We start from the raw sequence: 24,755 nt of genomic DNA, 5'->3' as shown, positions 1-24,755 counted from the left end.
AATTATTTAATTGAAGTATTTTGTATTTATTTATGATAAAACAAATAGAATATTATTATTATCTGTTGATATCTAATTTACTCCGTCGAATGTTATCCTGTTATTATACTTTTAAGCCAACTGTTTTACACAAAAGTGCGTTTTAAATCTAACACCCTCTTCTTTTTCTTTAAGTTAATATTACGTTATTGTGTGCATCACAACAGATTCTAACAACTGAAAACATCAATTTTGTTTAGTAAAATACAAATAAAATTAAATATTTAAAATACATAAATTAATACTGGATTTTATATATTCAATAAATCTTTATCGCGGTTGGTATCACTGCTTTTATGTCACTCTCATGTTTCAGTTCCAAAACTGTGGCTGACGTGAGCAGTTAGTATTGGGGAGCGATTAGTGAAAATTGTTTGGCTGCACGAATAAGTGACAAACAGTGTCACAAATAACACTGGTCAACATGATTTTTGTCTCACAAATACCAATAGGTGTACTTAATGATGTTTTTATCCTGTTTTCAAATATACATTCGGAATTTCTGCATCACCCACAGGTTTTTGTTATTTTAATTTTGTTGAGTATTTTAAAATGTTTTTTGTCCATTGTCAAGTAAAAGCTCCAAGACCGTTGTAAATATGATGGAACCAAGTGAGCTAACTCAAAGGGTAGCGTTGCTGCTGTTGTGCAGATTCAGACGTCTATATACATGTACAAACGTGATCTAATGTAGCACACATTCATCAGAACAATGCCAGTTATGAGATAGTAGTGAACCAGTAAACACGTCGTTGTGAGCGCTTTGCGTGTCTGAATGATTATGTATTACATATATACAATCTTATTTCTTTTAATTACTCGTTAGATCCAAAATGCCTAGAGTTTGTTTAAATCATACTTCTTATGTATCTGGCCAAGTGACGCTCAAGTCCCAAATCCAAAACCTTACTCCATTAGTAAAAAAGTATTATAAACTTTATTTTGGGTGTAAAGTCGGGGACCAAACAAGGTCTCGAATGCCACATATTTATCGTGTTTTAGGCTTATCACTGCATGGAAAAATGGCACATGCCATTTGATATCCCTATGATTCGGAGGGAACTCAAAGATCATTCATCTAACTGTTATTTCTGGTTAACAAACATTAAAGGGATGTTTCGTCAAAATGAAAAAATACGGTGGTGTACCCTAACTTGCAATCTGCAATGAGATCAGTTCCACACTGCGAAGAATTTCCTACACCAAACCATCCAGAACATGTGACAGATGAAGAAGCTCAGATTTTGATGGAAGTAAGGAAGAAAATAAAACAAATTCTGGTGATACAAATTTTGAACAAAGCAGTTCATCTGAACCTCATTTACTGACTCAAGAAAATCTTAACGATCTCATACGAGAATTAAAGTTATCCAAAAAAGAGTCAGAAATTCTTGCTTCCCGGCTAAAAGGACGGAATATTCTTCAAAAAATACAAAGATATGTATTTACCGTAATCGTCATTCTGAATTTAAAGACTATTTTTATGAAGAAAATGAATTAGTATTTTGTACTGACATTTCTTCTCTTATGGAAACACTTTGTAATGAACATAACCCAACAGAATCGCGCTTGTTTATTGATTTCTCTAAAGTTACACGATGGGTCGTGAAACACGACCCATTGTGTAATCCTAAAAAAATGTGTGTCTACCTCCGTTACATGTCAAACTAGGGTTAATGAAGAATTTCGTCAAGGTCATGGACAATACTCCTGGTTTCATGTGCTTAAAACAGAACTTTTCTAAAGTTAGTGATGCAAAAATTAATGAAGAAATATTTGCAGGTCCAAAAATAAGATCACTAATGCAAGATGAAACGTTTGAGGAACTATTGAATCCACTGGAGAAAGCAGCTTGGCAAGCATTCGAAAATGTTACTCAGAGTTTTTTGGGAAATCGAAAGCCGGAAAATTACCGTGATATTGTCAACGATCTTATAACATCTTATAAAAAATTGGGTTGTAATATGTCCTTAAAAGTACACTTCCTGCACTCACACCTAGATTTCTTCTCGGAGAATCTTGGCACGGTAAGCGGTGATCCCGGGAAACACTTTCATCAGGAGATTTCAGCTATGGAAAAGAGGTATCAAGGCAAACTGAATCCTAATAATCTCCAGCCCCGTTTAATTTCTTATGTAGTCATCTTGTATAATAATTTGTAAATATGGCTTCAATTTAAACAACTGCTTTAGTAGATAATAACTTTGTTAGTGAAGTACATTTTAATTGCTATAGATTCCATTGCATACATATCTATCATCATCATCCATAGCAGCACCACTAGCTGTAGAGAAAGTTAGATTTTCAGTGAGAACACTTGTTTTGATTATTAAAGAAGCTCCAGCATCTGAAAGGCAAATATCAGCAAAAAATGGCTGACTAGGTTGTTGTGAAGATTCTGAGCCAACAGTAGATTCTTATAAATCAGTCATTTCCACAATCATCAAACACAACGATGAAAATATGTTAGATCATTAGAGAGTAACATTTACAATAGCAAATTATACAGATCATTCATTCTTTTCAACAACATTTCAAATAAGACCATCTTCATCATCAGAAGATGATGATTAGGATGTAATTGACTTACATGAATCATAACAACTAGACCAACAGTAATTTTAGCTCCACTCACTCCATTTTATCTACAAAACTGCACCAACCCCAAAAAATTTCATCTATCCCAGTTTTTAAATGTATAAGGATATTTTTACAGAATATTAAAAGTAGTGAAAAATCACTTATCTCAATAACATTTCTTTTTAGAATTGTCAAAAGATAGTTTACCATTAATAAAATCCATTCTTCTATCAATTAAGTACTGGAATTCTAACAGTCTTTACCAAAAGAATTGCGAGTTCGTGTTGGTGGATTCAGTAATATGTAGGCAGCAGTCAGTCTCATCGTACTAAGATTTGTCCAGTTCATTATCCTCAAGGGTTTATATAACTTTTAAATTTTAAAACTTGCAAGTAGCAATTTGCAAATGTTTGGAAAATTAAAGACTTTCGTCATTTCTCTGATACCTACAAGAAAGAGTACAGTTGCAGTGAGGAAAATCTACTTGCATACAAAATCTAATGAGTGATTCAGTGAAATGGGAAATTTTTAAAATAAAATATTCATATAAAAAAATTATACCAAATAGATTTATTTATAACATTGAAGTGGACAAAAGTTGCCATTTATGAATACGTTAAAAAAATGTATTTTTTTAATATCACATCTTGCAGGTGAATTTCATTTCTGCAGAGTGCAGTTCATTTCTGCACTCTGAATGGTTTAACTTAACATTTCAACAGTAATTTCAGCAATTGCTGTTCAGATCATGGCTTTTAGATTTTCTCTCTTAGCATGTTTAATATGCTTTGCTTTTAAGATGACCCCCACAAGTTGAAATCACATTAACACATCAGGAAACCTGAGAAGCTGTGGAATCTCACCTTTTCTGAAAAACATATGGTTGCAAAAAAACTTGCTTACAGTAGCCATCGATATTCATGCTGTGTGTGATATTTATCCAACTTGTTCAAATCAGCTTGTCAATAATTTGGTTTTTCAGCAACAAAGTTTTCAATGCGGCGATGCATCAATCTGATGTGTCTGTAATTGTGAAACCATCCTCATTTTCAATGAGAATTCTTTTTCATTGCTGAACCTGTTTCCTCAAAATTACGTATCCATATGTTATTAGCATGTGGTGATGTTACATGATCATGACATCCTAAATTAAACTGGCTGTGAAATTTTCTATGCGTATTCTCCATTCTGTCACTTTTTATAAACATCTTTGATGGCAAAACCACGTTGCTTACAACTCCAAGGATCTGTGATAACTAAATGGCAAGATGGTATGAGCTGGCTTCTCTAAGTTATTCAGGGGTGACTCTTGCCTAGAGCTACCAACACAAATGTCAAAATCTCTTTTTTCCTGAATCACTTTTTAATAATAATTTATTATTCAGATTAGAAGCAATTGAGTTAATTCAGCAATTGCTACCATAGCAAAGATAGATCAAAAGATATTGTTACGCATTGAGCTGTAAGAGATTACTATCTCTAAACAGTCAATATAATTTTTAAGAAATTAATGGAATAACAAAAAATTTTCTTTCTTCTAATGAAAGTTACAGTATTATCGTTTTGAGAATAAAACAGAATGACAAAAGTTTATTAAAAATGGTAAAAAGCACTAATACAAAATTAAAATGCAATTACAACAAACTAATTGTGATGTATGATATACTTTGGCTAAAATATAATCCTATTCACCCTGAAATGAAATACTAATATAGGAACAGAAGATAACCAAAAGAATTGTTGAAAAATATGTTCACTTTGATTTTTAATTATTTTTTAAATAGAATATAACATATTAAGATAATATAAACATCTATGTTCGTGTACAATAACACGATAATTATGAATGTAACTATAATTATTTTTTTCTTTTAAGATCAATAAGTTATTACTTTTCAAGCATGTAAACTACTCTTGCAGTACTCAACCTTTCAACAGAAGTTTTCATGTTGGGTATGTACTAGGTTTCTGTCACTTTAAAGTATTTACTATAAATAATAGTTTTAACTATGTAAATATGTATGAACTTAATGTAATAAATAAATTTGGTTTTTATATAGATTTAAGTTTATGTAACAAAATAATGCAATTATAGGTTCAAAATGGCAGTACCGTCGGAAACTTCTTATATCAACATTTCACTTCAAAATATTAGAAGGCTCTTTACCAATATTTAATAATAATTCTCAAATTTTAGTAAAAGAATTATGGAAATCAAGTAAAAAATTTATTGAAATAGAATCATTTATTTCTAGATGTTCTTTAGACATAATTTGTGGTAAGTTTTTGTAAATTACTCTTTACATAATTATTTTTATTTTTTATTTTTTTTAAAAGTATTTCTTAATTTTATTTTTATCCCTTGCTTGTGTATGTATTTTTTTCTGCATTTATATCAAGAATGCCATCTAGGTAAAATCTGGAACTAGAATATGGATAAAAACAATCACTGTACTGCAATTTTCAGCTTGACATAATCCTATTATTATTCCTAATAGTACAGATTTTTTATGCTCATTGTTAAATAATACTGGGTGTCCTGCCAGATGATAAATTCTCACAAATTGATCAAATTGATTTCATCTGTAAAAAATCTACACAATTTTACTTTAAAATATCTTTATTAAAGATTAACTTTTCATCATTATTTGTATATATATATATATATATATATATATATATATGTGTTTTTTTTTTCTAATACAGTGGGCTTTAACTAGTATGGTCATTATCCTTGTCATAATCTAAAACTTTCCCAGCTTCATGAAAATAAGTAACTAAGTTAAAAGGCCAGTCTTGTTAAGCAGATCATTTGGAAAAACAGACTTCTCATAAAATAATAAACCCCAGAATAGAAAAACCATTAGATGACAAGGGTGTTTTACCCTTGTCACTTAAAATATACAATCCATTCCTATAGAAATGTCATCAAATCTATCAAAATGGGTGTAAAGGGCCTGCAGTTATTAAAAAAAAACACACATCCTTAAGGTAATTCGTCATCAACACTGAAACACAAAACAAGAGAAAATATAAAACAGATAAAAAGTAACGTCAGTAAGTATTATGATAAAAAAATCATAATTGCTTCAATAAACCGCTTATCCTAAGAGACTTTATCATTTTCTTTTCTCTTTTTTCATTATATAGTAAATTGCATGTCAACTTTCTGGTTAGTTTTAGCCTCATTCTGAGGTCTCTATATACGTGCACTCTACTATTATATGTTTTATTGTAAGGTATGTGTCACTGCTTTCACATATTGGTCTCTGTTCTCCTGCTACCATGTAGGATGAAGTAAGTCTAGTATGACCTAATTGAAGTCTTGTAATGGCTACTTGTACTTGATGAGTTAAAGCATTTCTTGTTTGAATGGGAAGTGGGATATTCTTAATGGAGTTAAGCTTTGTTGTAAGCACACCCCACCTCCTTATCCATTCCTTTATTACGACCTGTGTGATGTAGTTTTTAAGGTCATCTAGTCAAACTAAAGTAATGTCGACTTCTTTGCTGTTTGCCACTTGTTTAGCTGCATTATCAGCTGCTTTATTACCAGGATTACTGTTGTCACCAGGTGTCCATATCAAGATGCATTGTTAACAATATCCTTGAAATTTTTAATTCCTGTCTTGAACAAGTGTATTATGCGTAAACCCATTCCTTAAAGCAGTGATTGCTTGTAAGGAATTGGAGCAGAGAAGTACTCTCTCATTGTTGTAACGTTATATGTGTACAAAACTAAGAGCTTGCTAAATTGCATATAACTCTACTGTATAGACACTAGCTATTGTGGGTAGGCCCCAAAAGTGGAATTCGCCATCTATGACTAAAGAGCTTCCAACGGCATTCTTGGTCTTCAACCCATCTGTGAATGCATGGGTGTAATTTTTATATTCAGAAATCAGTCATCGAAAAGGAATTTTGAATATAAATGGTGAGTAATCGCTGTTCTAGCTTCTTCTTAAAATCGATACAGCCCTTCACCATTGACATTAGCCACAGTGAAGCTTCTTTTTTGGAAATGGGCAGAACTTTTGGCATATCAATACCATAGTTTCCACAGATCTCCATTATTCTTATTCCAGCAGGTCTGGAAAAAGTGGGTCTTTTCCGATACTGTTCAGTCAAACTATGTTTACAAAAGGAAACAAAATTTATATGTCTTGGGAAAGCCAAGACATGAGCTGGATATTTTAGTAGAACAGTTATGCCAGAAGGGCATAACTGTTCTATATAAAATACTGTCAATTGGGCTTGTGCGGAAGGCTGTAGCAAGCCTGATTCCTGTATTATGGATCATGTTGAGTTTCTTTAGATAAAATGTTTTGGCAGATCCATATGCTATTGATTCGTAATCTATTCTAGAATGACCAATGTTCTGTAAAGTCTCTACAATACTTCTTTATCAGCCCTAATTAAAGTTTAACAGATAACATTTAGGGCTTTCTATAGCCGTAATATAGTTGAATTTGTGCAAAATAAAGCTCTTCAAACTTACTTCTTGTAAAATAATATGATAATTTTGTCTATATATGTTTTCCCTTTTTTTGTTATATAATAAAAATTGTAATATTTTGCTACACTTATGACTTTAATTTTTTAATTTTATTTACTGGATAGCGGCAGCCAAATAATAATTGTATACAAATGGCCAAATATGTAGTCCTTATTGAAGGACCTTCAATAGGTTTTAATGGCATTTAGAATTTAAAAATTGGTTGTTAAAACATTGATTAATGTCTGGTCGGGTCGGCGTTGGATCTCCGTGTAAATTGGAGGAGCCAGGCCGAATGGGCAATAGTGGAGAGTTTTATAGTGTACTTAGCAAAGGAAAGGATTGATGAAGGGATCTATAGGTCTGTCTGGATTTCTCCTGTATTCTGTTTTTGTTGATGATTTTTTTATAAATTATGCTTTTATTGTTGTTTCTGCCCTTTGTTTTGTTTTGTTTCAGTGTTGCTCTGTTGTTATTGTTCCGTGTAATATTTTTATGTTTCGTGTTGGGTGTTGAACTCACTTTTACCTTCTATGGGTAAGTAGTTCAACTCCTTTGTTTAGTTAGGTCCTTTCAGTCTTACTTAAGACTCAATGAGATGTGTTTTGTTTTGAGTTTATTAAATAGTAGTACACCGATGGGAATGTCACTCGTGGCATTCGCGTCGGTGGCATCCTGCCAAGGCGGACTGAAATATGTCAAAAGCCGAAGTTTCGAAGATGACCTCCGGTAAAACCCATAAGGGCAAGGAACGGTGGAGGTGGCGAAAGGTGTCTTCCCCTAGGGGGGGGTTAGGATATCTGTGAATGTAAATATTGGCGAATAATTTAGTAATTTTCATGCAATTATATATTTAACTTTAGTAAAAAAAAAAAGAATTTATCATTTTTCCTAAATGTTTATAATATGTGTATACATCTCTATCGTTCCAAATCATTTTGCATAATACACCACAAAATTCCAGCTTGCAAGAAAGCCTAATTAAAAAAGCCAGCTCTGTCCCCATAAACAAATACTCTTGATGTTTGTGTCAGCCAGATCTAAAAACTAACAATTCCATATAATACTCATATTGTCCTACAGAGAATTTAGTGGAGGGCTTTTAGTGGAAATCCCAGTGGGTGAGGAATGCTTAATCTTATTCTGAAGTCTGAGTCAAAGACATCTTTTGCAATTAACTCTGTGGGCTTACAAGGAATATATTATCCTGTGTTTGCGGCTTGATCAGGCTATCGAGAGATTGACAAATGAAAATGTTTATATAATTATAATTTATTAGTTATAGAACATAAGTAAAAAAAGACGAATCAATAATAATAATAATTTTTTTTTTTTTGTGGAGGGAGGTGAAAATGCATTTACGCACAGAGTGTCGGGCTCCCGCTGATGGTATTATCCAATCACTATCAGCAGACTACCGACTAAAACCACCCCCCTTTCTGCCAGGACTCGGCCCGGAACCGTTTAACACATTACTTCCGGTCAAGTCCTCCTATATTAGCCTCATTAGGTGCTACCTAATTTTCAGGACTATCCAGGTCAACCTGTTTGGCTCTGAGAATGTTGCCGACGAATCGGGATACAATTTCCCAGCTTCTCAGGCCACGGAGCATCATCGCAACCACGTTGTCGGAACACAGTGCTCCGAGATCCGCCTCTAGTGTCCCTCGATCTGCCGCCCACTGAGCACATTTGAAAAAGGTGTGCTCAGCGTCGTCCTGTACACCGGGGCAATACAGGCAATCGGGGGACGGCGCTTTCCCTATGACACGGAGGTAAGCGCGGAAGTACCCGTGACGCAAAAAATTGGGTCATGTAGTACTCCTTCTCTCCATGCGGTCGTTCGTCCACGGTCTGACCAGAGGGATAAGCCTTGCTGTCCATCGTCCTCTGGTCTCGTGGTCCCAGGTCTCTTGCCATGCGACAAACGAGCGAGTGTGTTCCTCGTTGGCAATGGTCACCCGGTCTTTGCCTGCCCGTCACCTCCTGTAGATCACCTGGCGCTCTCTTGCTAAAGTAGCAATGGGTATGACGCCGGCGACAACAAGTACTGCAGGCTCGGAGACCATCCGATACGCGGAAGCGACTCGCAAGGCTGCGGTGCGTTGCACCTGCGCGAACCGCTTCCGGTTTCTCGCAACTCTTAATGCCTAGGCCCACACTTCCGACCCGTATAACAGGATGGAATGCACCATGGACATCAGCAATCGCCGTCTGCTGGCCTTCGGTCCGCCGACATTCGCCATAAGCCGACTTAGAGCAGTTACGGCTCTCGCAGCTTTGTCCGCGGCTGTACGAAGCTGCTCAGCAAAGCTGAGTTTCCGGTCAATCATCATACCGAGGTACTTTGCGGCCGGCTTGGTCTCGACAACCTCTACCCCGACCCGCAGGGAGAGAAGGGTGTCGATACGCTTCTTCGTGAGAACTACGATCTCCGTTTTGCTGAGGGCTAGAGACAATCCATGGTCGTCCAGCCAGGCACCGACTCTGTGCATAGCTTGACTGAGCCTCAGTTGGGTGCACTCCACGTCACGGTTTGCAACAAGTAGCGCAACTTCGTCAGTGTACCCAACCAAGCCAAATTCTTCAGGCATCTCCAGCTTCAGTAAGCCATATACGATGGCTTACTGAGGCTGGAAATTACTCGTTACTCGAAGAGTAACGAGAAGGACCACACGTCGCGAAAAATGATTGTGGTCCTCTGCTCGCCGCACTGCCTCAACAACCTCCTTAATTGCGTCTAGGATAGATCGACCCTGCCGGAAACCGTACTGGTTAGGTGACAGGCCACCTGCCTGATTCATCACCGCAACCAGTCTTTTCTTTAACAGCTTCTCCAATACCTTCACAGCTGTGTCAAGCATACATAATGGGCGGTAGGGGGACGGCGGCTCTGGGTTTTGTTTTCCGTTGGGAATTAGCAAAAGACTCGCGGTCTTCCACCTGGTGCTAAAAGACCCAGCCTTTAGACATGCATTATACATGTCTAGTAGAAGACGGGGCCTGCAGCGCCCCACTAGGTTAAGTACCTCGGCCGTTATACCGTCGGGACCAGCGGATTTTTTGCCTTTCAGCGACCGTAGGACTCCCTCCAATTCCTCCATAGAGAAGAGCGGGAATTGCCCACGTCGCCGAAGTCCCGCTCGGCACGGACCGAGTGGGCCGGGAACAACATCTTAATGACATGTTCCGCTTTAGCCTCGTCTAGTGGAGGTGGTGACCGCGAGACCCCCAATCACCGAGTTACTATCTTGTAACAGCCCCCAAGGGTCTGCATCCACGGTCTCCTTCAGTTCTCTCCAGCAGCGTGTCTTGCTCACGTTGATGGTTTGACGGAGCCGCTTCTTTGCCGTCTTATACTCGGCTGACCTGGCGTTCGCGTCTATGCGGTTCCTTGCACGTTGCACCACCCGTCTTAGTCGAAGACACTCTCGGCGCAACCCCGCAATCTTCGGTGTCCACCAGTACACGGGTCGCTTCTGGTGCCTCGGCACCCCGTTGGGCATGGAAGCGTCGCATGCAGAAGCGACAAGCTGTATGCATGGTCGTAGAAACTACGGCTTCAGCGCTAACGTCCCCCCGTTGGTGAAGTTTTCAGGGGCTACCACCCCTGAGGAGATCTTTCTGTTGAATTTATTCTCGTCGATTTTGTTGACGTTATATTTTTCACCAACTGTGGGGGCCCCGAGCGCTCTCGTGTACTATCTAGGACTCTAAATGAGATGAATTGGTAGTCGCTACCGAGTTATCCTCGAGAACACTCCAGTCCTGAACGAGCGTGACCAGCTCTTCGGAGGCGAGGAAAATATCAGGAATGGTTTCCAATTATCCTGGGCGGCGGAACGTCGTCGTGTTCCCTGTATTGAGAATCACGAGTCCAGTACGTGCCGCCATGTCCAGAATGTATTTCCCTCTGGAGTTGGTATGCGCCATACGCCTGTCTATCGCCCAGCTACCACCAACTCACCAGCGGGAGCGAGGGTAACATCCTCCAGCGCGTCAATTTTCCGGCGAAAGTCCGCTATCGAATCATTTGGGGTGAGTTAACAGCTAAAAATCGTCACTTCACCGTAGCAGATCCAAACGAACCCCTCGCCGGCGCCGTGCCTCCGAACTTGGGCTCTGCTGCGATACGGAATCCATATCGCGGCAGTCCCGAGTGAGTCTCGGAACCATTGGGAGTCGTCACGGTCCCGGTAATAATAATAATAATGGCCTGAGGAGGTAATCCCCACGTCCGGAACACAACATCTACGTTCCACGTCCAAGGCGGCAACAGCTGTACTTTTGTACAATACATGTAGTCGGCTAACGGGGCTCCGAGTAAATTCCTCGGATATGTTACTCTTTTGACCTGGTTCCATCTTCGGGTCACCAGACGGATTGGATTTTTCGGCCACCTGCAGGATATGAACAATTAAACGATTAGGAAGTGGACACATACTATATTTAGAGCTGGCGATGTGGGGACCAGGGTCAATGCTATTGCAGGTGTAACGGAGACCCTTCCGTTGTCCACATGCCCCCTGCGATGGCAAGCATGTAGCAATGGTGCCCATGTATGTCGGTGCATGGGAGCTCTAAAAGCTTCGGTGAGTAGGAGCCTGGAGTCAGTGCAGAGATTGCGCATCCGCTCTCTGCCAGGACATATGCCAGTTCCACCGGAGTACCGGATCGGACCTCCAAGGTTAGTAGCCCTGGAGTAGGGGTGTCCCCCGGCGGCTAGCCTTGCTACAGAAGGGATAAACTTTCATGAATATACTTGAACAAACAAACGTGGCAGAGGGTGCACATAATCACCCTCGTTTAGAAACCTCCGATTCGCCACAAGCGAAGAGGAAAAAAAGCAAAGAGTCGGATAAGATTAGAAAAGATGCTGATAGAATCAGTAAAGATTTAAGAAGAGCTTTGTTTGGAAATAATGTTCCCAAAGCAAGATTTTTGGTCATTACGAAAGAGAATGGTAACTTCCAAAAGGTTAGTCTATTCTTAATCGCTAGAGAGATTGCTAATTGTGCTGGTGGTCCTGTCAAAGAAATCCGGAAGACTTTTAATGGATTGCATGTCAAAACCATCAACGACATGCAAAGCCAGAAAGTCCAGGCATTGAAGAAAATCGGTGAATTTGCGGTTTCTGTCCAACCGCATAGCACCCTTAACACATCCAGAGGAGTTGTTTGTCGTGATCTTCTAAACTGTACAGAAGAAGAAATAGTACAGGAAATGTCTAGTCAGGGAGTGACACATTGTCGCAGACTCACTATGAGAAGAAATGATGAGATTCTTCCTTCGGCCTCGCATGTTTTGACATTCAATAGGCCGAATCTTCCTGAAAAGGTACGAGCTGGCATCCATTTCGGACACACTGCAGCTAGATGTGAAGCGCAGGAAATATGCATATGTGGAGTGAAAACACATGAGGGTAATCGATGTAAAGACCCTCCAATCTGCATTAACTATAAAGGGCACCACAACTGTCGTTCAAGGAACTGCCTTATATGTAAATTGGAAATGGCTATTTAGGAAGTTAAAACACTTCAAAAAGTTTGTTACACTGAAGCGAAGAAAATTGTCAACTCACGAACACCTCGACCATCGACTACATATGCAGAAGCAGCAGCTGCTTCTTCCACATCTAAAATTAATGTGGAGCAGTTGCTTAATACGATGCCACCGAGTCTTGCGACAATGATAGAAAGAATCATTGGTTCAAAGATGGAGTCGACTCATCGCAGAGAAAAAAGTAAACATGAGAAGACTCATTCCCGGACTGACGTTGTTGACTTAAGACACGTACCAGCGCAGCTTAAAAAACCGGCAAAACCTGCGATTATAACGCCACCAATTGACGTAATGAGTAAAAATCCTGATCTATCCGGAAAAGGAAAAAGATCACTCCTTCTTCTAATCAGAAAGCTAAGGAAATTGTGTCAAAAGTACAGGAAAAGTCTGGGTCTACTGAAATGGAGATGCAAGTCATTATTGAGCAAGCACCAGACACAGACGATAATAAAACTCTATGCATAGAGCCTCCAAAAGCTCAGAGAGCAGCCGCGGCGAGAGCATCTATATCAGCCGGCCCAAGCACAGCCTTTGAGATTGAATCCAGTTCATCAGCTGCCGCAAATGCATCGCTTGCGAGTTTAGATTCAATTGCAACGATGCTAACTGCACCAACGAAGCTTACATCACCTGATGTAACCCGCCGATTCATTAGCATCAGAAAGAGAAGAAGATGCCATGTCCGAGGCCTCAGACACACTCTCTTCAGAAGTTGAGGCCGTTCGAAGAATGGAAAAACGGTGCAAGAAAGGATGGCCGAAAGGAAAGCCTAGGCGGTAAACTTTGGATTCGAAAATTGTATTAGAATTTGATATCGTGAACCTTTTTTTTTTTTAATTTTTTTTTTAAGTATGACGGGGCTAATGACCAAAGTAGACGATGCCCCTAAAAACCTAAAAAAAAAATATAATAATAATAAACAGAGATTACATACAAAGCAGAATTTAGAGTAATTGTCAGGATTTATTCACAGGTAGAAAAGTAGAATTCAGTTCCACTGAAAAAAGACATTAGCATGACCACTAGTCTTAACACTTAACCACTAGTCTTGTATTAATAACAATAGTACAATAGATAAGACAAGTAAGTATAAAGTTCTCTCACTACAAATACCTTTACTGTTCACAAATAAAACTACCCTAACAGTTTATGAATGAAATTTAGTATATTATCTTTCTTACTTACAGTCTTACAGTAACTTACCGAACTATTTCTTTTTTTTGTGTTCTGGAATTACTTGTGGTATCACTTTCACAAACTGCCTTCACCGAACCTTCATCAAACCTGCACTTGAAATTTGCTCCTTCACTAATCTAACAGAATACTCTCGCTGACTGACATAACATCTCACTAGTTCTAGTTCTTGTTGTAGTTCTAGTTCTAGTTCTTTGCAGAACTTATATCGCAGACTGTCCTTGTGGAACTGACTTTTAACTGGTCTTCCCTGGAATATTTATACTCCTATTATCTTTACCTGCTGGACCAGACTCCAATTGCGCATGAGAACGATTGACCAAGCCCTTTTGTTCCCATGCCTTCCTAACTTTGGTCCAGTAACTCTTCTCATGAAATGAACATGTTTAGTGTATGTCTCAGTGGGCAGTATTACAAAAGACAATTGTTAAACGAACCTGTTACCTTTACTAAGAGGGTTCCTTTTAACCCCTTTCTGGACGCCTCCCATTATTATATTTCTGACTAGTTTCTTCTTAATTGGTGGGAATCCGTTACTCAGGTTCATAATACTGGTCTTGTTACAATATGTTGCTGCATACTGCAGTTGTAGGTAAATCCTATATTAAATCAGATTTTAGTAGCTACATGTGTGAATGGAAGCTACCAACCTGCTTACCAGATCCTTTTCAAGTGTCCACCCACCATCTTGTGCTTGAAGTTCTGTAAGGTTGGTTACTCAAACTGCTAGTCAATTGGAAAAATATTTAAAAGTAACTTATAATTCAATAACAACCTATCTGGATACATTCTGGAAAATATAATTATTGAGTTTTTCTTTTCAATTTAGAAGCTGCTATGGGAGTGTCACTGAATGGATTATCTGATAAAGGAGAAGAGTATTTAAAGGCAATAAGAAGGTAAACATAACATTATTTACATAATTATTTCCTAGAATTTAGAATTAAGATGAATTTTTGACTAACAAAAATGAAAACACAGCTCTTAAAAATTCTTTGATGTTGGATAAGTTAAATTTTGTAGTTTGAAATGTTAGAGGGATTTCTGGGAAGGAGTACATTGCTTTATGCTGATGATAATTAAAGAGACACAAAATAAATTACAAGCAACAATGATTACTTTTTCTAAAATATTATAAAGTATTTTATGAAAATTACAGTGCAGAAATCATAGGTTATGACCTTTAGAGGTGTAGAGCTAGTAAGAAGCAAGATTATAATTGGCAACAAAATATTAGAACAAGTGTTGCATATAAAAAAATGTTGAAATAGAAAAATGTTGCATAGAAAAATATGTTGATATACAAAAAAACGTTAATAAATTCAATGCAATCTGTGAGGTTTACACCTTTCATAAATGGAAGAGAAAAGGTTTCCACTCTGTATCAATGTAAATTAAGATGGGTGAAAAAACAGTCTTACCATCCTTTAAGCAAGAAAAAAATGTTTTATAATTATTTTTACACTGACACTAACAGAACATTTCAAGGTACTCATTTTGCTAAGTGTTCTTAAGTCTTGTAATACTTTATCTAATGTTAAATATTTTTCTTCTTCTTTATGATTTATGCATTATGACCTACTGTAAGCTTTAACCTCATAAAATTTTGTGAATTTGTTTGTTAATTCAAAATATTTTTTTATAATCTTCATATGGATTATAATCCATGTGAAATAATTATATTGCAGGAAGTAAATTTACCTACTGAAACAGTTCTACGAATCATTTTTTTTTAACTCATAACAAAAACCTCTGGGTTGAGAATGTAGCAGAAACTTCAGTAGATAATTGTCATTCAGTCTAATGACATGGGCTTTCCCAACTTTGATAATACTTATCTATTCTTTTAAATTGAAAACATCTAATCTTTGACAAATATTAACTTTTTATCTCATTTCACTGTATGAAAAACAGCATTTTATAATATGTTATTTATGTTTTAGAATCAATAATCTGATTATGATAAGAATGTTTTCTCCCTGGTTGTATAATGAATGGATTTACTCACTAACACCAAATGGTAGAGAATATTTTAAAATACTAAGAACTCTGCATACTTTCACTAAAATGGTAAGACTTTTATGAAAACACAATTCTCTTTATATTATTAAATATTTTTTTGTAGTTAGTTTCTTCATTAGTTTGTTGCAATTCTCCAAATCATTTTGTTCTTTGTTAATCTTTCAATCTCAATGTATTTACTAATTCTATGTCCTCAATTACTGGTTTTCTTTATCTTTCTCTTTCCTTACTGTTCCATCTATATTTGCTTCCATAGTAGAATTAACTATACCTCAAATTCTTCATGTATGGGTAGCCAATTCTTCTTTTTACTATATTCTAATTGGGTAAGTAATTATTTTTATATAAAATTTCTTTTAAAACTTCTTATATTAAAACTATTCATAATAATATAACACATCATGTTATTAATGATCATAAATAATCTATCTGTTGTAAGAAAAGAGAATTAATAATGTAAAGTTTAAAATTCTTTTGAGGTACAGATGCAAAAAAAATCATAAAATTAGTATGGCAAGTATATTTTTTGCTACATCGCAAAGAAAATTATCAGTTAAAACTTTTTGATAGTGCTATGTAAATATATTATGCAAATTAAGTACATAACAGTCTGTAGAGAGTTCATGTATGAGTATGAACTTATTGGTTTAATTTTGTATGTAATCAGTCAGGTACTTATGCATTAGTTAGTGACCACTCATATTTCTTAAAATAGTTGTAAGATTGGTACAATGTATGTAATTTTTTGTTTGTGAAATTTACTTGTGTTCTTTGTAGACTGATGGCTACTAGAAGCCATTAATTGCTTGAGGGATTTATATGAAAGACATCTCTGACATTTCCATTAATATTTTATAAAATACATATCCAAATGGTACTTAACACCAAATAGTACCAAGAAGTATAATTTGATCATTTTTTAAATAATTAATTTTAAGTATTTATAACATTAGAATTTATATTGGTGTTGCCAATGATTACTTATAATTTATTTCAGATTATTACAGAAAGAAAAGAGAGAAAAATTTCAAACAGCTTCACAAATCAATCAACAAAAGGTGAGACAGACAAGTATTTTTAAAATAACTTGTAGATTGCCTTCAGTAAAAGATGTTACTGAACTTCATTCAAATGTTAAGAAAGAATTTTATTATTTTTTGAGAAAATAACTTCTTTATTTAGTTTTTTTAATGTTGTATTATTTACTATTTATTTAATAGTTGTAGAAAAGTAGGTAGGAGAAAATGTTCTAAATTCTATCTAATGTTGATAGATAGCAAAAATAAACAATAAAAATGGGCTGCATTGAGAACTTAGTTTGATCCATTCTAAACACTAATGATGTTAATATTGTCAGAGTTTTAGTATTTATAATAATAATTATATTACCATATATGAGAATATCAAAAGCCAACATCAAAATACTAACTTAGAGAATAAAATTTATTGTTATGTATTTTACTAATCATATTTTTTCAAATTACTTTATTTATTTTGTTTTCATTTTAAAATTTTATAGAAATCTATTGCCACACTATAATGTTTGTATACATCTATACATCAATACAAAGTAAAACAAATTACTGTTTGTTAGTTGAGGTTAGGAGAGGTTAGTTAGTCAGTTTATTGTTGTTAGTTGAGTATACTGTTAGAATGCAAGCAGTCATGACTGTATAAGTATTTTTACCTGGACATTATTTTAATTTTTTAACTTAATTATAATATTTTAACTCCTGATGGTGGTTCTGAAATAAACCGAAAGATCTCGTCACACTTAATTTGCTGGTAAGGTGGTTTTTCATTTTTTAATAATTTATTAAATATATCAACGGTAACCATGTTTGGGAAATTAAAACAAATTACCCAATAAAATTTTTTTACCTTTACAAGCTGTAAATTATTCTACATTAGCTAAGGCTTCATCTGATGATGGATCACCTACTGAATTTTCATTAGTTGAGTCTTCATTTTTTTTTTTGCCTTCAGTCATTTGACTGGTTTGATGCAGATCTCCAAGATTCCCTATCTAGTGCTAGTTGTTTCAATTGGGTATACCCCCTACATTCTACATCCCTAACAATTTGTTTTACATATTCCAAACGTTGCCTGCCTGCACAATTTTTTCCTCCTACCTGACTCTAATATTCCAGGATGCCTTACTATGTGGCCTATAAGTCCATCTCTTCTTTTAACTATATTTTTCCAAATGCTTCTTTCTTCATTGATTCGCCGCAACGCCTCTTCATTTGTCACTTTATCTGCCAATCTGATTTTTAACATTCTCCTGTAGCACCACATTTCAACAGCTTCTAATCTTTTCTTCTCAGGTACTCCGATCATTCAAGTTTCACTTCCATATAAAACGACGCTCCAAACACATACTTTCAAAAATCTTTTCCTGACGTTTAAATTAATTTTTGATGTAAACAAATTATATTTCTGACTGAAATCTTGTTTTGCTTTCATATCTCTTGTGCTTCATCCATCTTTAGTAATTCTACTTCCCAAATAACAAAATTCTTCTTCCTCCATAATCTTTTCTCTTCATAATCTTCATTATTTCTACTACATTTCATTACTTTCATTTTGTTTTTGTTTATTTTCATGCAGTAGTTCTTGCGTAGGACTTCATCCATGCCGTTAATTTTTTCTTCTAAATCCTTTTTACTCTCAGCTAGAATTACTATATTATCGGCAAATAGTAGCATCTTTATCGTTTCACCTTATACTGTTACTCCAGATCTAAATTGTTCTTTAACATCATTAACTGCTAGTTCTATGTAAAGATTAAAAAGTAACAGGGATAGGGAACAACCTTGTCGGACTCCCTTTCTTATTATGGCTTCTTTCTTATATTCTTCAATTATTACTGTTGCTGCTTGGTTCCTGTAAATGTTAACAATTGTTCTTCTATCTCTGTATTTGAACCCTAATTTTTTTTAAAATGCTGAACATTTTATTCCAGTCTACGTTATCGAATGCCTTTTCTAGGTCTATAAATGCCAAGTATGTTGGTTTTTTCTTTAATCTTTCTTCTACTATTAATCTGAGGCCTAAAATTGCTTCCCTTGTCCCTATACTTTTTCTGAAGCCAAATTGGTCTTCTCCTAACAATTCTTCCACTCTCCTCCCAATTCTTCTGTACAGAATTCTAGTTAAGATTTTTGATGCATGGCTAGCTAAGCTAATTGTTCTTTATTCTTCATATTTATCTGCTCCTACTTTCTTTGGTATCATGACTGTAACACTCTTTTTAAAGTCTGATGGAACTTTCTCTTTTCGTAAATATTACACACCAGTTTGTATAGTCTATCAACCACTTCCTCACCTGCACTGCGCAGTAATTCTACAGGTATTCTGTCTATTCCAGGACCTTTCTGGCATTCAAATCTTTTAATGCTCTCTTAAATTCAGATCTCAATATTGTTTCTCCCCTTTCATCCTTTTCGACTTCTTCTTCTTCTTCTATAACACCATTTTCTAATTCATTTCCTCCATATAACTCTTCAATAAATTCCACCCACCAATCGACTTTGCATTTCGTATTATAAATCTGTGTACCATCTTTGTTTAACACATTATTAGATTTTAATTTAAATTACCCAAAATTTTCCTTAACTTTCTTGTATGCTTCGTCCATTTTACCAATGTTCATTTCTCTTTCCACTTCTGAACACTTTTCTTTAATCCACTCTTCTTTCACTAGTTTGCACTTCCTGTTTATAGTATTTGTTAATTGTCGACAGTTCCTTTTACTTTCTTCATCACTAGCATTCTTATATTTTCTATGTTCATCCATCAGCTGCAATATATCCTCTGATATGTAAGGTTTTCTACCAGTTTTTTTTTGTTTTGCCTAAGTTCACTTCTGCTGATTTAAGAATTTCCTTTTTAACATCCTCCCATTCTTTTTCAACATTTTCTACTTTATCTTTTTTAATCAGAACTGTTGCGATGTCCTCCTCAAAAATCTTCTTTACCTCCTCTTCATCAAGCTTCTCTAAATTACATCGATTCATCTGATACTTTTTCTTCAGGTTTTTAAACCCCAATCTACATTTCATTATCACTAAATTATGGTCACTATCAATATCTGCTTCAGGGTAAGTTTTGCAGTCGACGAGTTGATTTCTAAATCTTTGCTTAACCATGATATAATCTATCTGATACCTTGCCGTATCGCCTGGCTTTTTCCATGTGTATATTCTTCTTATATGATTTTTAAACTGGGTGTTGGTAATTACTAAATTATACTTTGTGCAAAACTCTATAAGTCGGTCTCCTCTTTGATTCCTTTTGCCCGGCCCTTATTCACCCACAATATTTCCTTCCTTGCCTTTTCCAATGCTTGCATTCCAGTCTCCAACTATTATTATTAAATTTTCATCTCCCTTTATGTGTTTAATTGCTTCATCAATTTCTTTGTATACACACTCTACTTCATCATGATCATGGGCGCTTAAAGACATATAGACGTTTACTATCATTTTTGGTTTTCCCTATCTTCTTGTTCATTACGAAACCTACTCCTGCTTGCCCATTATTTGCAGCTGAGTTAATATTTTAAAATCACCTAACCAAAAGTTGTTTTCCTCTTCCCACCAAACCTCGCTAATTCCTACTACAACTACATTTATCCTATCCATTCCCCTCTTTAAATTTTCTAACCTACCAACCTTTTTTAGACTTCTAACATTCCATGCTCCGACTTGTAGAATGTTATTTTTTAATTTTCTGGTGACCCCTTCCTTAGTAGTTCCCACTCGGAGATCCGAACAGGAAACTAGTTTATCTCTGGAATATTTTACCAAGGAAGGTACCTCCATCATTGCTATATGAAAATGCAGAGAGCTACATTTTCTTGGAAAAAAGTAGCTGTAGTTTTCCATTGCTTTCAGCTGCGCAGTACTCAAAGGACTGAGTGATGTTGATGTGACCGTTTAAGTCGTCCTGACCTACGCCCTTAACAACTACTGAAAGAGCTTCTGCCCTCTTTCAGGAATCATTCCTTAGTCTGGCTCTCAACAGGTACCTCTCCAATATGGTTGCACCTTCGGTCTAGCTACTCTGTATCATTGAGTACTCAAGCTCCCTCACCAATGGCAAGGTCTCATGATTCATAGAGGGAGTGAGTCTTCATAGAGTATAATAATTAAATCGTCTACCATCTCATCATAAACATAATTGAACTCCCAATTTCTTCTCTTTTTTGATTTAATGCTAGTTATGTTACTTTTCCATATTTCTGTTGTATCATTAGAAACGTCTTTTTCTGAAAATTCTCAAACATCTTTTAATTGAACTATTACGTTATTAGAAGCCAATAAAGCCTCTGACTACAATTCAATTAGGTTCAGTTGCAATGAAAAGAAGTAATTAAAAAAAAGTTAATACATTATTTTGTTAATCAGTATATGCATTATTACGTTTTTTACCATTCAAAATTTAATAAGCTCTTCAAATTTTTTTTTATCTTGAGCAGTTTTTAATCTTTATTGTGATTATTATTGTGATCTGATGCAATATCCATTACAATTATGATTTATAATTCAGTAATAGTAATAATTTTGTAAACTACTCTTCAAACACATTTTCCATTATTTTCTTATGATAGCCAAATTGGAATTTGACTCAGAAACCACAATCTTCCCTGTAGGAAACATGCATCACTTCCTATATGGATTTCTATTAGTCTTTTTCTTTACTGCTGTTGGTCTATTAACCCCCTAAAGTGGCTCCATTTTGTGTTGTCATCTCTATATCAAGGTATAATTTTGTGTTGATATGATCTATGATCTTCTTGAGTTTCACTGGATGTATCACTAGATGCCCCTAAGTAACTACGATATTTGCCTCTAGGTAAATGCCATGTGATGGTTCATGTCATTCACCTTGATGGTGTAGTAATGTGACATTCCAATGCAAATATAAAGTAGTTTATAAAAATGAGATTTTAGTAATTATGTGATTAAGTGATTATGTGGCTGAAATAATGAACTTGAACATTTGTTAAAGCTGTATTTGATGACAGCTGAATTTTAAAGTATATCTGTATATCTTCAATTCAGTTGGGAACTCTTTACACTTCTGCACAAATGAGGCAATTTTTTTTTTTTTTTGTATGAATGGTTGGATACACTCTACATGCATACAGTTGCTCATTTCAAACTGGTAGATAATTGTTTTTGTACATGTCATACCATTCTCATCCACATGTCAATACATAGCAATTCAACACAGTCAAAACAAAACTGTACTGTGTTAATAATTATAAATCAAATGATTCATTGCCCACTGCTTATTTAAGTATTATCAGCATAATCTTACAGCAACATTATTACTAATTATCTGTCTAATACTACTACAAAAAAATTTATTTTATTATTCCTGTAGTAATCGTGTTGATACACAGCAAGTATCTGTTGTTACACTTACAGGTGATTTATTAATGTTTGTTAAATTAGTGTTTATGTTTTTATTAATTTATACTTGTCAGTAGGTCACCCTTTCTGCATGGTGACAGTGTGACATTAGGTTGTCTCATGAAATTTTTGGTAAAATGTTAGCTCTAGGTTTTACTTTTCATATACTAGAATTAGGAGGTCCAAGAATTGAAAACACATGATTTTAATGGGAGAGGTTAGAAATCACATTATATTCCATAGTGGCTACATGATTTGGCCTGTGAGATCATCAGATTTTTTATGAGGATTTTTAAAAAGCCAAATGTTTTTCATCATCCTTATAAGCATATTGATTTAGTTAAGTTAAGACCTATGAAGAGATTGAAGTGGTTTCCACGAGGTTTGCAGTAAGTTACAGTGAAATTGAATTTATGAATACAAGGATACTTAATTATGAAAGGTCACAATCTAGTGTATATTATCCTTAAAAAATTACTTTTATGTAAAATAATGAACTACTGCAATCACTGACATCAAAAATTGAGATCAAAAGCCTTGTTAAATTTTCAAAAATCTAATTTTCCTTTAGGAAAACACTCAACTTTAAATGGCCAACAAAACAATCCTTTGTTTTCAAGATCTCAGATTTTAGCTCTTGGACCACTCACCATACAATCCTAACCTGGCTTCAAGCAGTTTCATCTTTTTGGTCCACTGGAAGAAGAGTTGTAAGGGAATCATTTTTATTCTGATAGATATGATGAAAGCAGTGAAACGTTTTCTACAGAACAGGTAGAAAAATTTCTTCCAGGAAGGAATTAAAGTTTCTTAAAAAGTAAACTAAGTGGAATAAGTAGGAGAGGATTATGTTGAAAAATGAGCATATTCTATGTGTGTGTACAAATTAAAAAAAATCTGATGTGGATACCACATGACTTCCTTGTACACTTTTTTTTTCTTTTTTTTTTTTTTTGTTTAACCTCCGAGTCCACAGTTAAGCATTACTTCAGAGGATGAGATGAATGATTTGTAGCGTGTGTGAAAAATGCCATGCCTGACCGGGATTCGAACCCGGAACCCCTGGGTGAATGACCCCTCCTTGTACACCTAATGAATTACAAATACACTTTTTTTTTTTTAATGAAAACCATATAAAATTTTATTTCACCAATACTTCTCATTATTTCATTTTTTTTTTTTTTTATTGTTATTGAATTATTATTTATTATAAAAACTTATTAAATAAATATTTAAATTTATTATTAATAAATCAATATATTTAAATTAAAAAAAAAAAGGAAATGAAGTTGGATTCGAACTGATGTGCCTTCCCCTTATAAGATTCAAAGATTTCATTAAGTTTTATTTGGCTATAACTCTAGAACCAATGAAAATAAGTACCGCTTATGGTAGGTATATCATTGAAAAGCTCTCAAAGAGGACTTATTACTGTAGTTAAGAAAAAGTCCAAAATCCAAATTTTTGGAATTAGGCTTTTTTGGACATTTTTTCTCAAGTCGATTGCAATCAAAAGGGGAGGTGTTTTTCTCCTTTGCAGTTTTCACCTGCTAATTGTGGTTGTTTATCGATTAAAATTTTTAAAAAAAGCATTAAAGCTCTCTTTTCAGAAGCAAAGTTGAGTGATTACAAGAGGAAGGACCAATAAACTGATAGGATAAAATTCACCAACATATTTTTTTATTCATTGTTTTAATTGTATATTTTTTATATACTATATATTTTTATTTATTTCTCTTTTAGCTGGAAAGAAAAATTTAAGAACATTTTTAGACTTTCTACTTGAACTTAATGAAACTGATCCAGGAATACTAACTTTTGATGATATTAAAGAAGAAGTTGATACATTCATGTTTGAAGTGAGTAATAACTTAAATTCCAAGTACTGTAAGATGGCCACCCTTGGTATGTTACAATTATGTGATTTATTGTTGAAAAAAATTTATAGTGATAGAAGAATAACAATAATTGATATATAAAAAAAATTACATTTGTAAATTGCACTCCTAGGAAAATGTAATAAGTTTATATATTTAAGCATAAAGAGTCTGTTTTTAACCAAAAAAATCTAAGTTATCTTCACAAATTTATAGGCTTAATTTTATATTAACTATAAGGTGAATTCCTTTCACCTACACAGTACTACAAATTATAGTAAGCAGAGCAATAATCTCTTAGCATAGAATCATTGGAAAGAGGCAGTTTCTATCTCTAAAAAAGATGGTTGGTTTATGTTAAAAAGTAATGCTTGCTCCATTAGCCAAATAATATTGTACAATAGAGTTCTATCACCTCCTATTATCCAATTATGTGGACAAGTGTTTTTATATGTAGGTTACTTTTGTACGTAATCTTTTTTATTTATTAATCAGTGAAAGTTATTTATAATAATCAGTGAAAGTTAAAAGAAAATTTGGAAGAGGAAAGCTAATGACTTGAAT

At 34.9% G+C, this 24,755-nt stretch overlaps 1 protein-coding gene across 6 annotated transcripts in view; it reads left to right on the top strand.

Moving 5' to 3' along the window:
• Positions 1 to 24,755, top strand: part of LOC142321221 (cytochrome P450 4C1-like) — a 55,015-nt gene that overhangs the window by 15,390 nt on the left and 14,870 nt on the right. For 4 of the 6 annotated variants that reach the window (XR_012755587.1, XM_075359227.1, XM_075359239.1 and 1 more), the window contains 5 exons: positions 4,715 to 4,897; positions 14,700 to 14,769; positions 15,814 to 15,940; positions 16,890 to 16,950; positions 24,058 to 24,173. Coding sequence is in view for 5 of the 6 variants with exons in the window: in XM_075359227.1 (XP_075215342.1) it covers positions 4,715 to 4,897; positions 14,700 to 14,769; positions 15,814 to 15,940; positions 16,890 to 16,950; positions 24,058 to 24,173 (557 nt within the window). In the remaining variant the exon portion in view is untranslated. Of the gene's footprint in view, positions 1 to 4,495; positions 4,573 to 4,714; positions 4,898 to 14,699; positions 14,770 to 15,813; positions 15,941 to 16,889; positions 16,951 to 24,057; positions 24,174 to 24,755 lie in introns of all 6 variants that reach the window. The other 2 variants (XM_075359244.1, XM_075359234.1) reach the window with 2 other exon arrangements.

Source organism: Lycorma delicatula, chromosome 1, assembly GCF_047948215.1.
Source record: "Lycorma delicatula isolate Av1 chromosome 1, ASM4794821v1, whole genome shotgun sequence".
In the NCBI taxonomy this organism is placed as follows: domain Eukaryota; kingdom Metazoa; phylum Arthropoda; class Insecta; order Hemiptera; family Fulgoridae; genus Lycorma; species Lycorma delicatula.
This window is presented reverse-complemented; position numbering and strand designations above follow the sequence as displayed.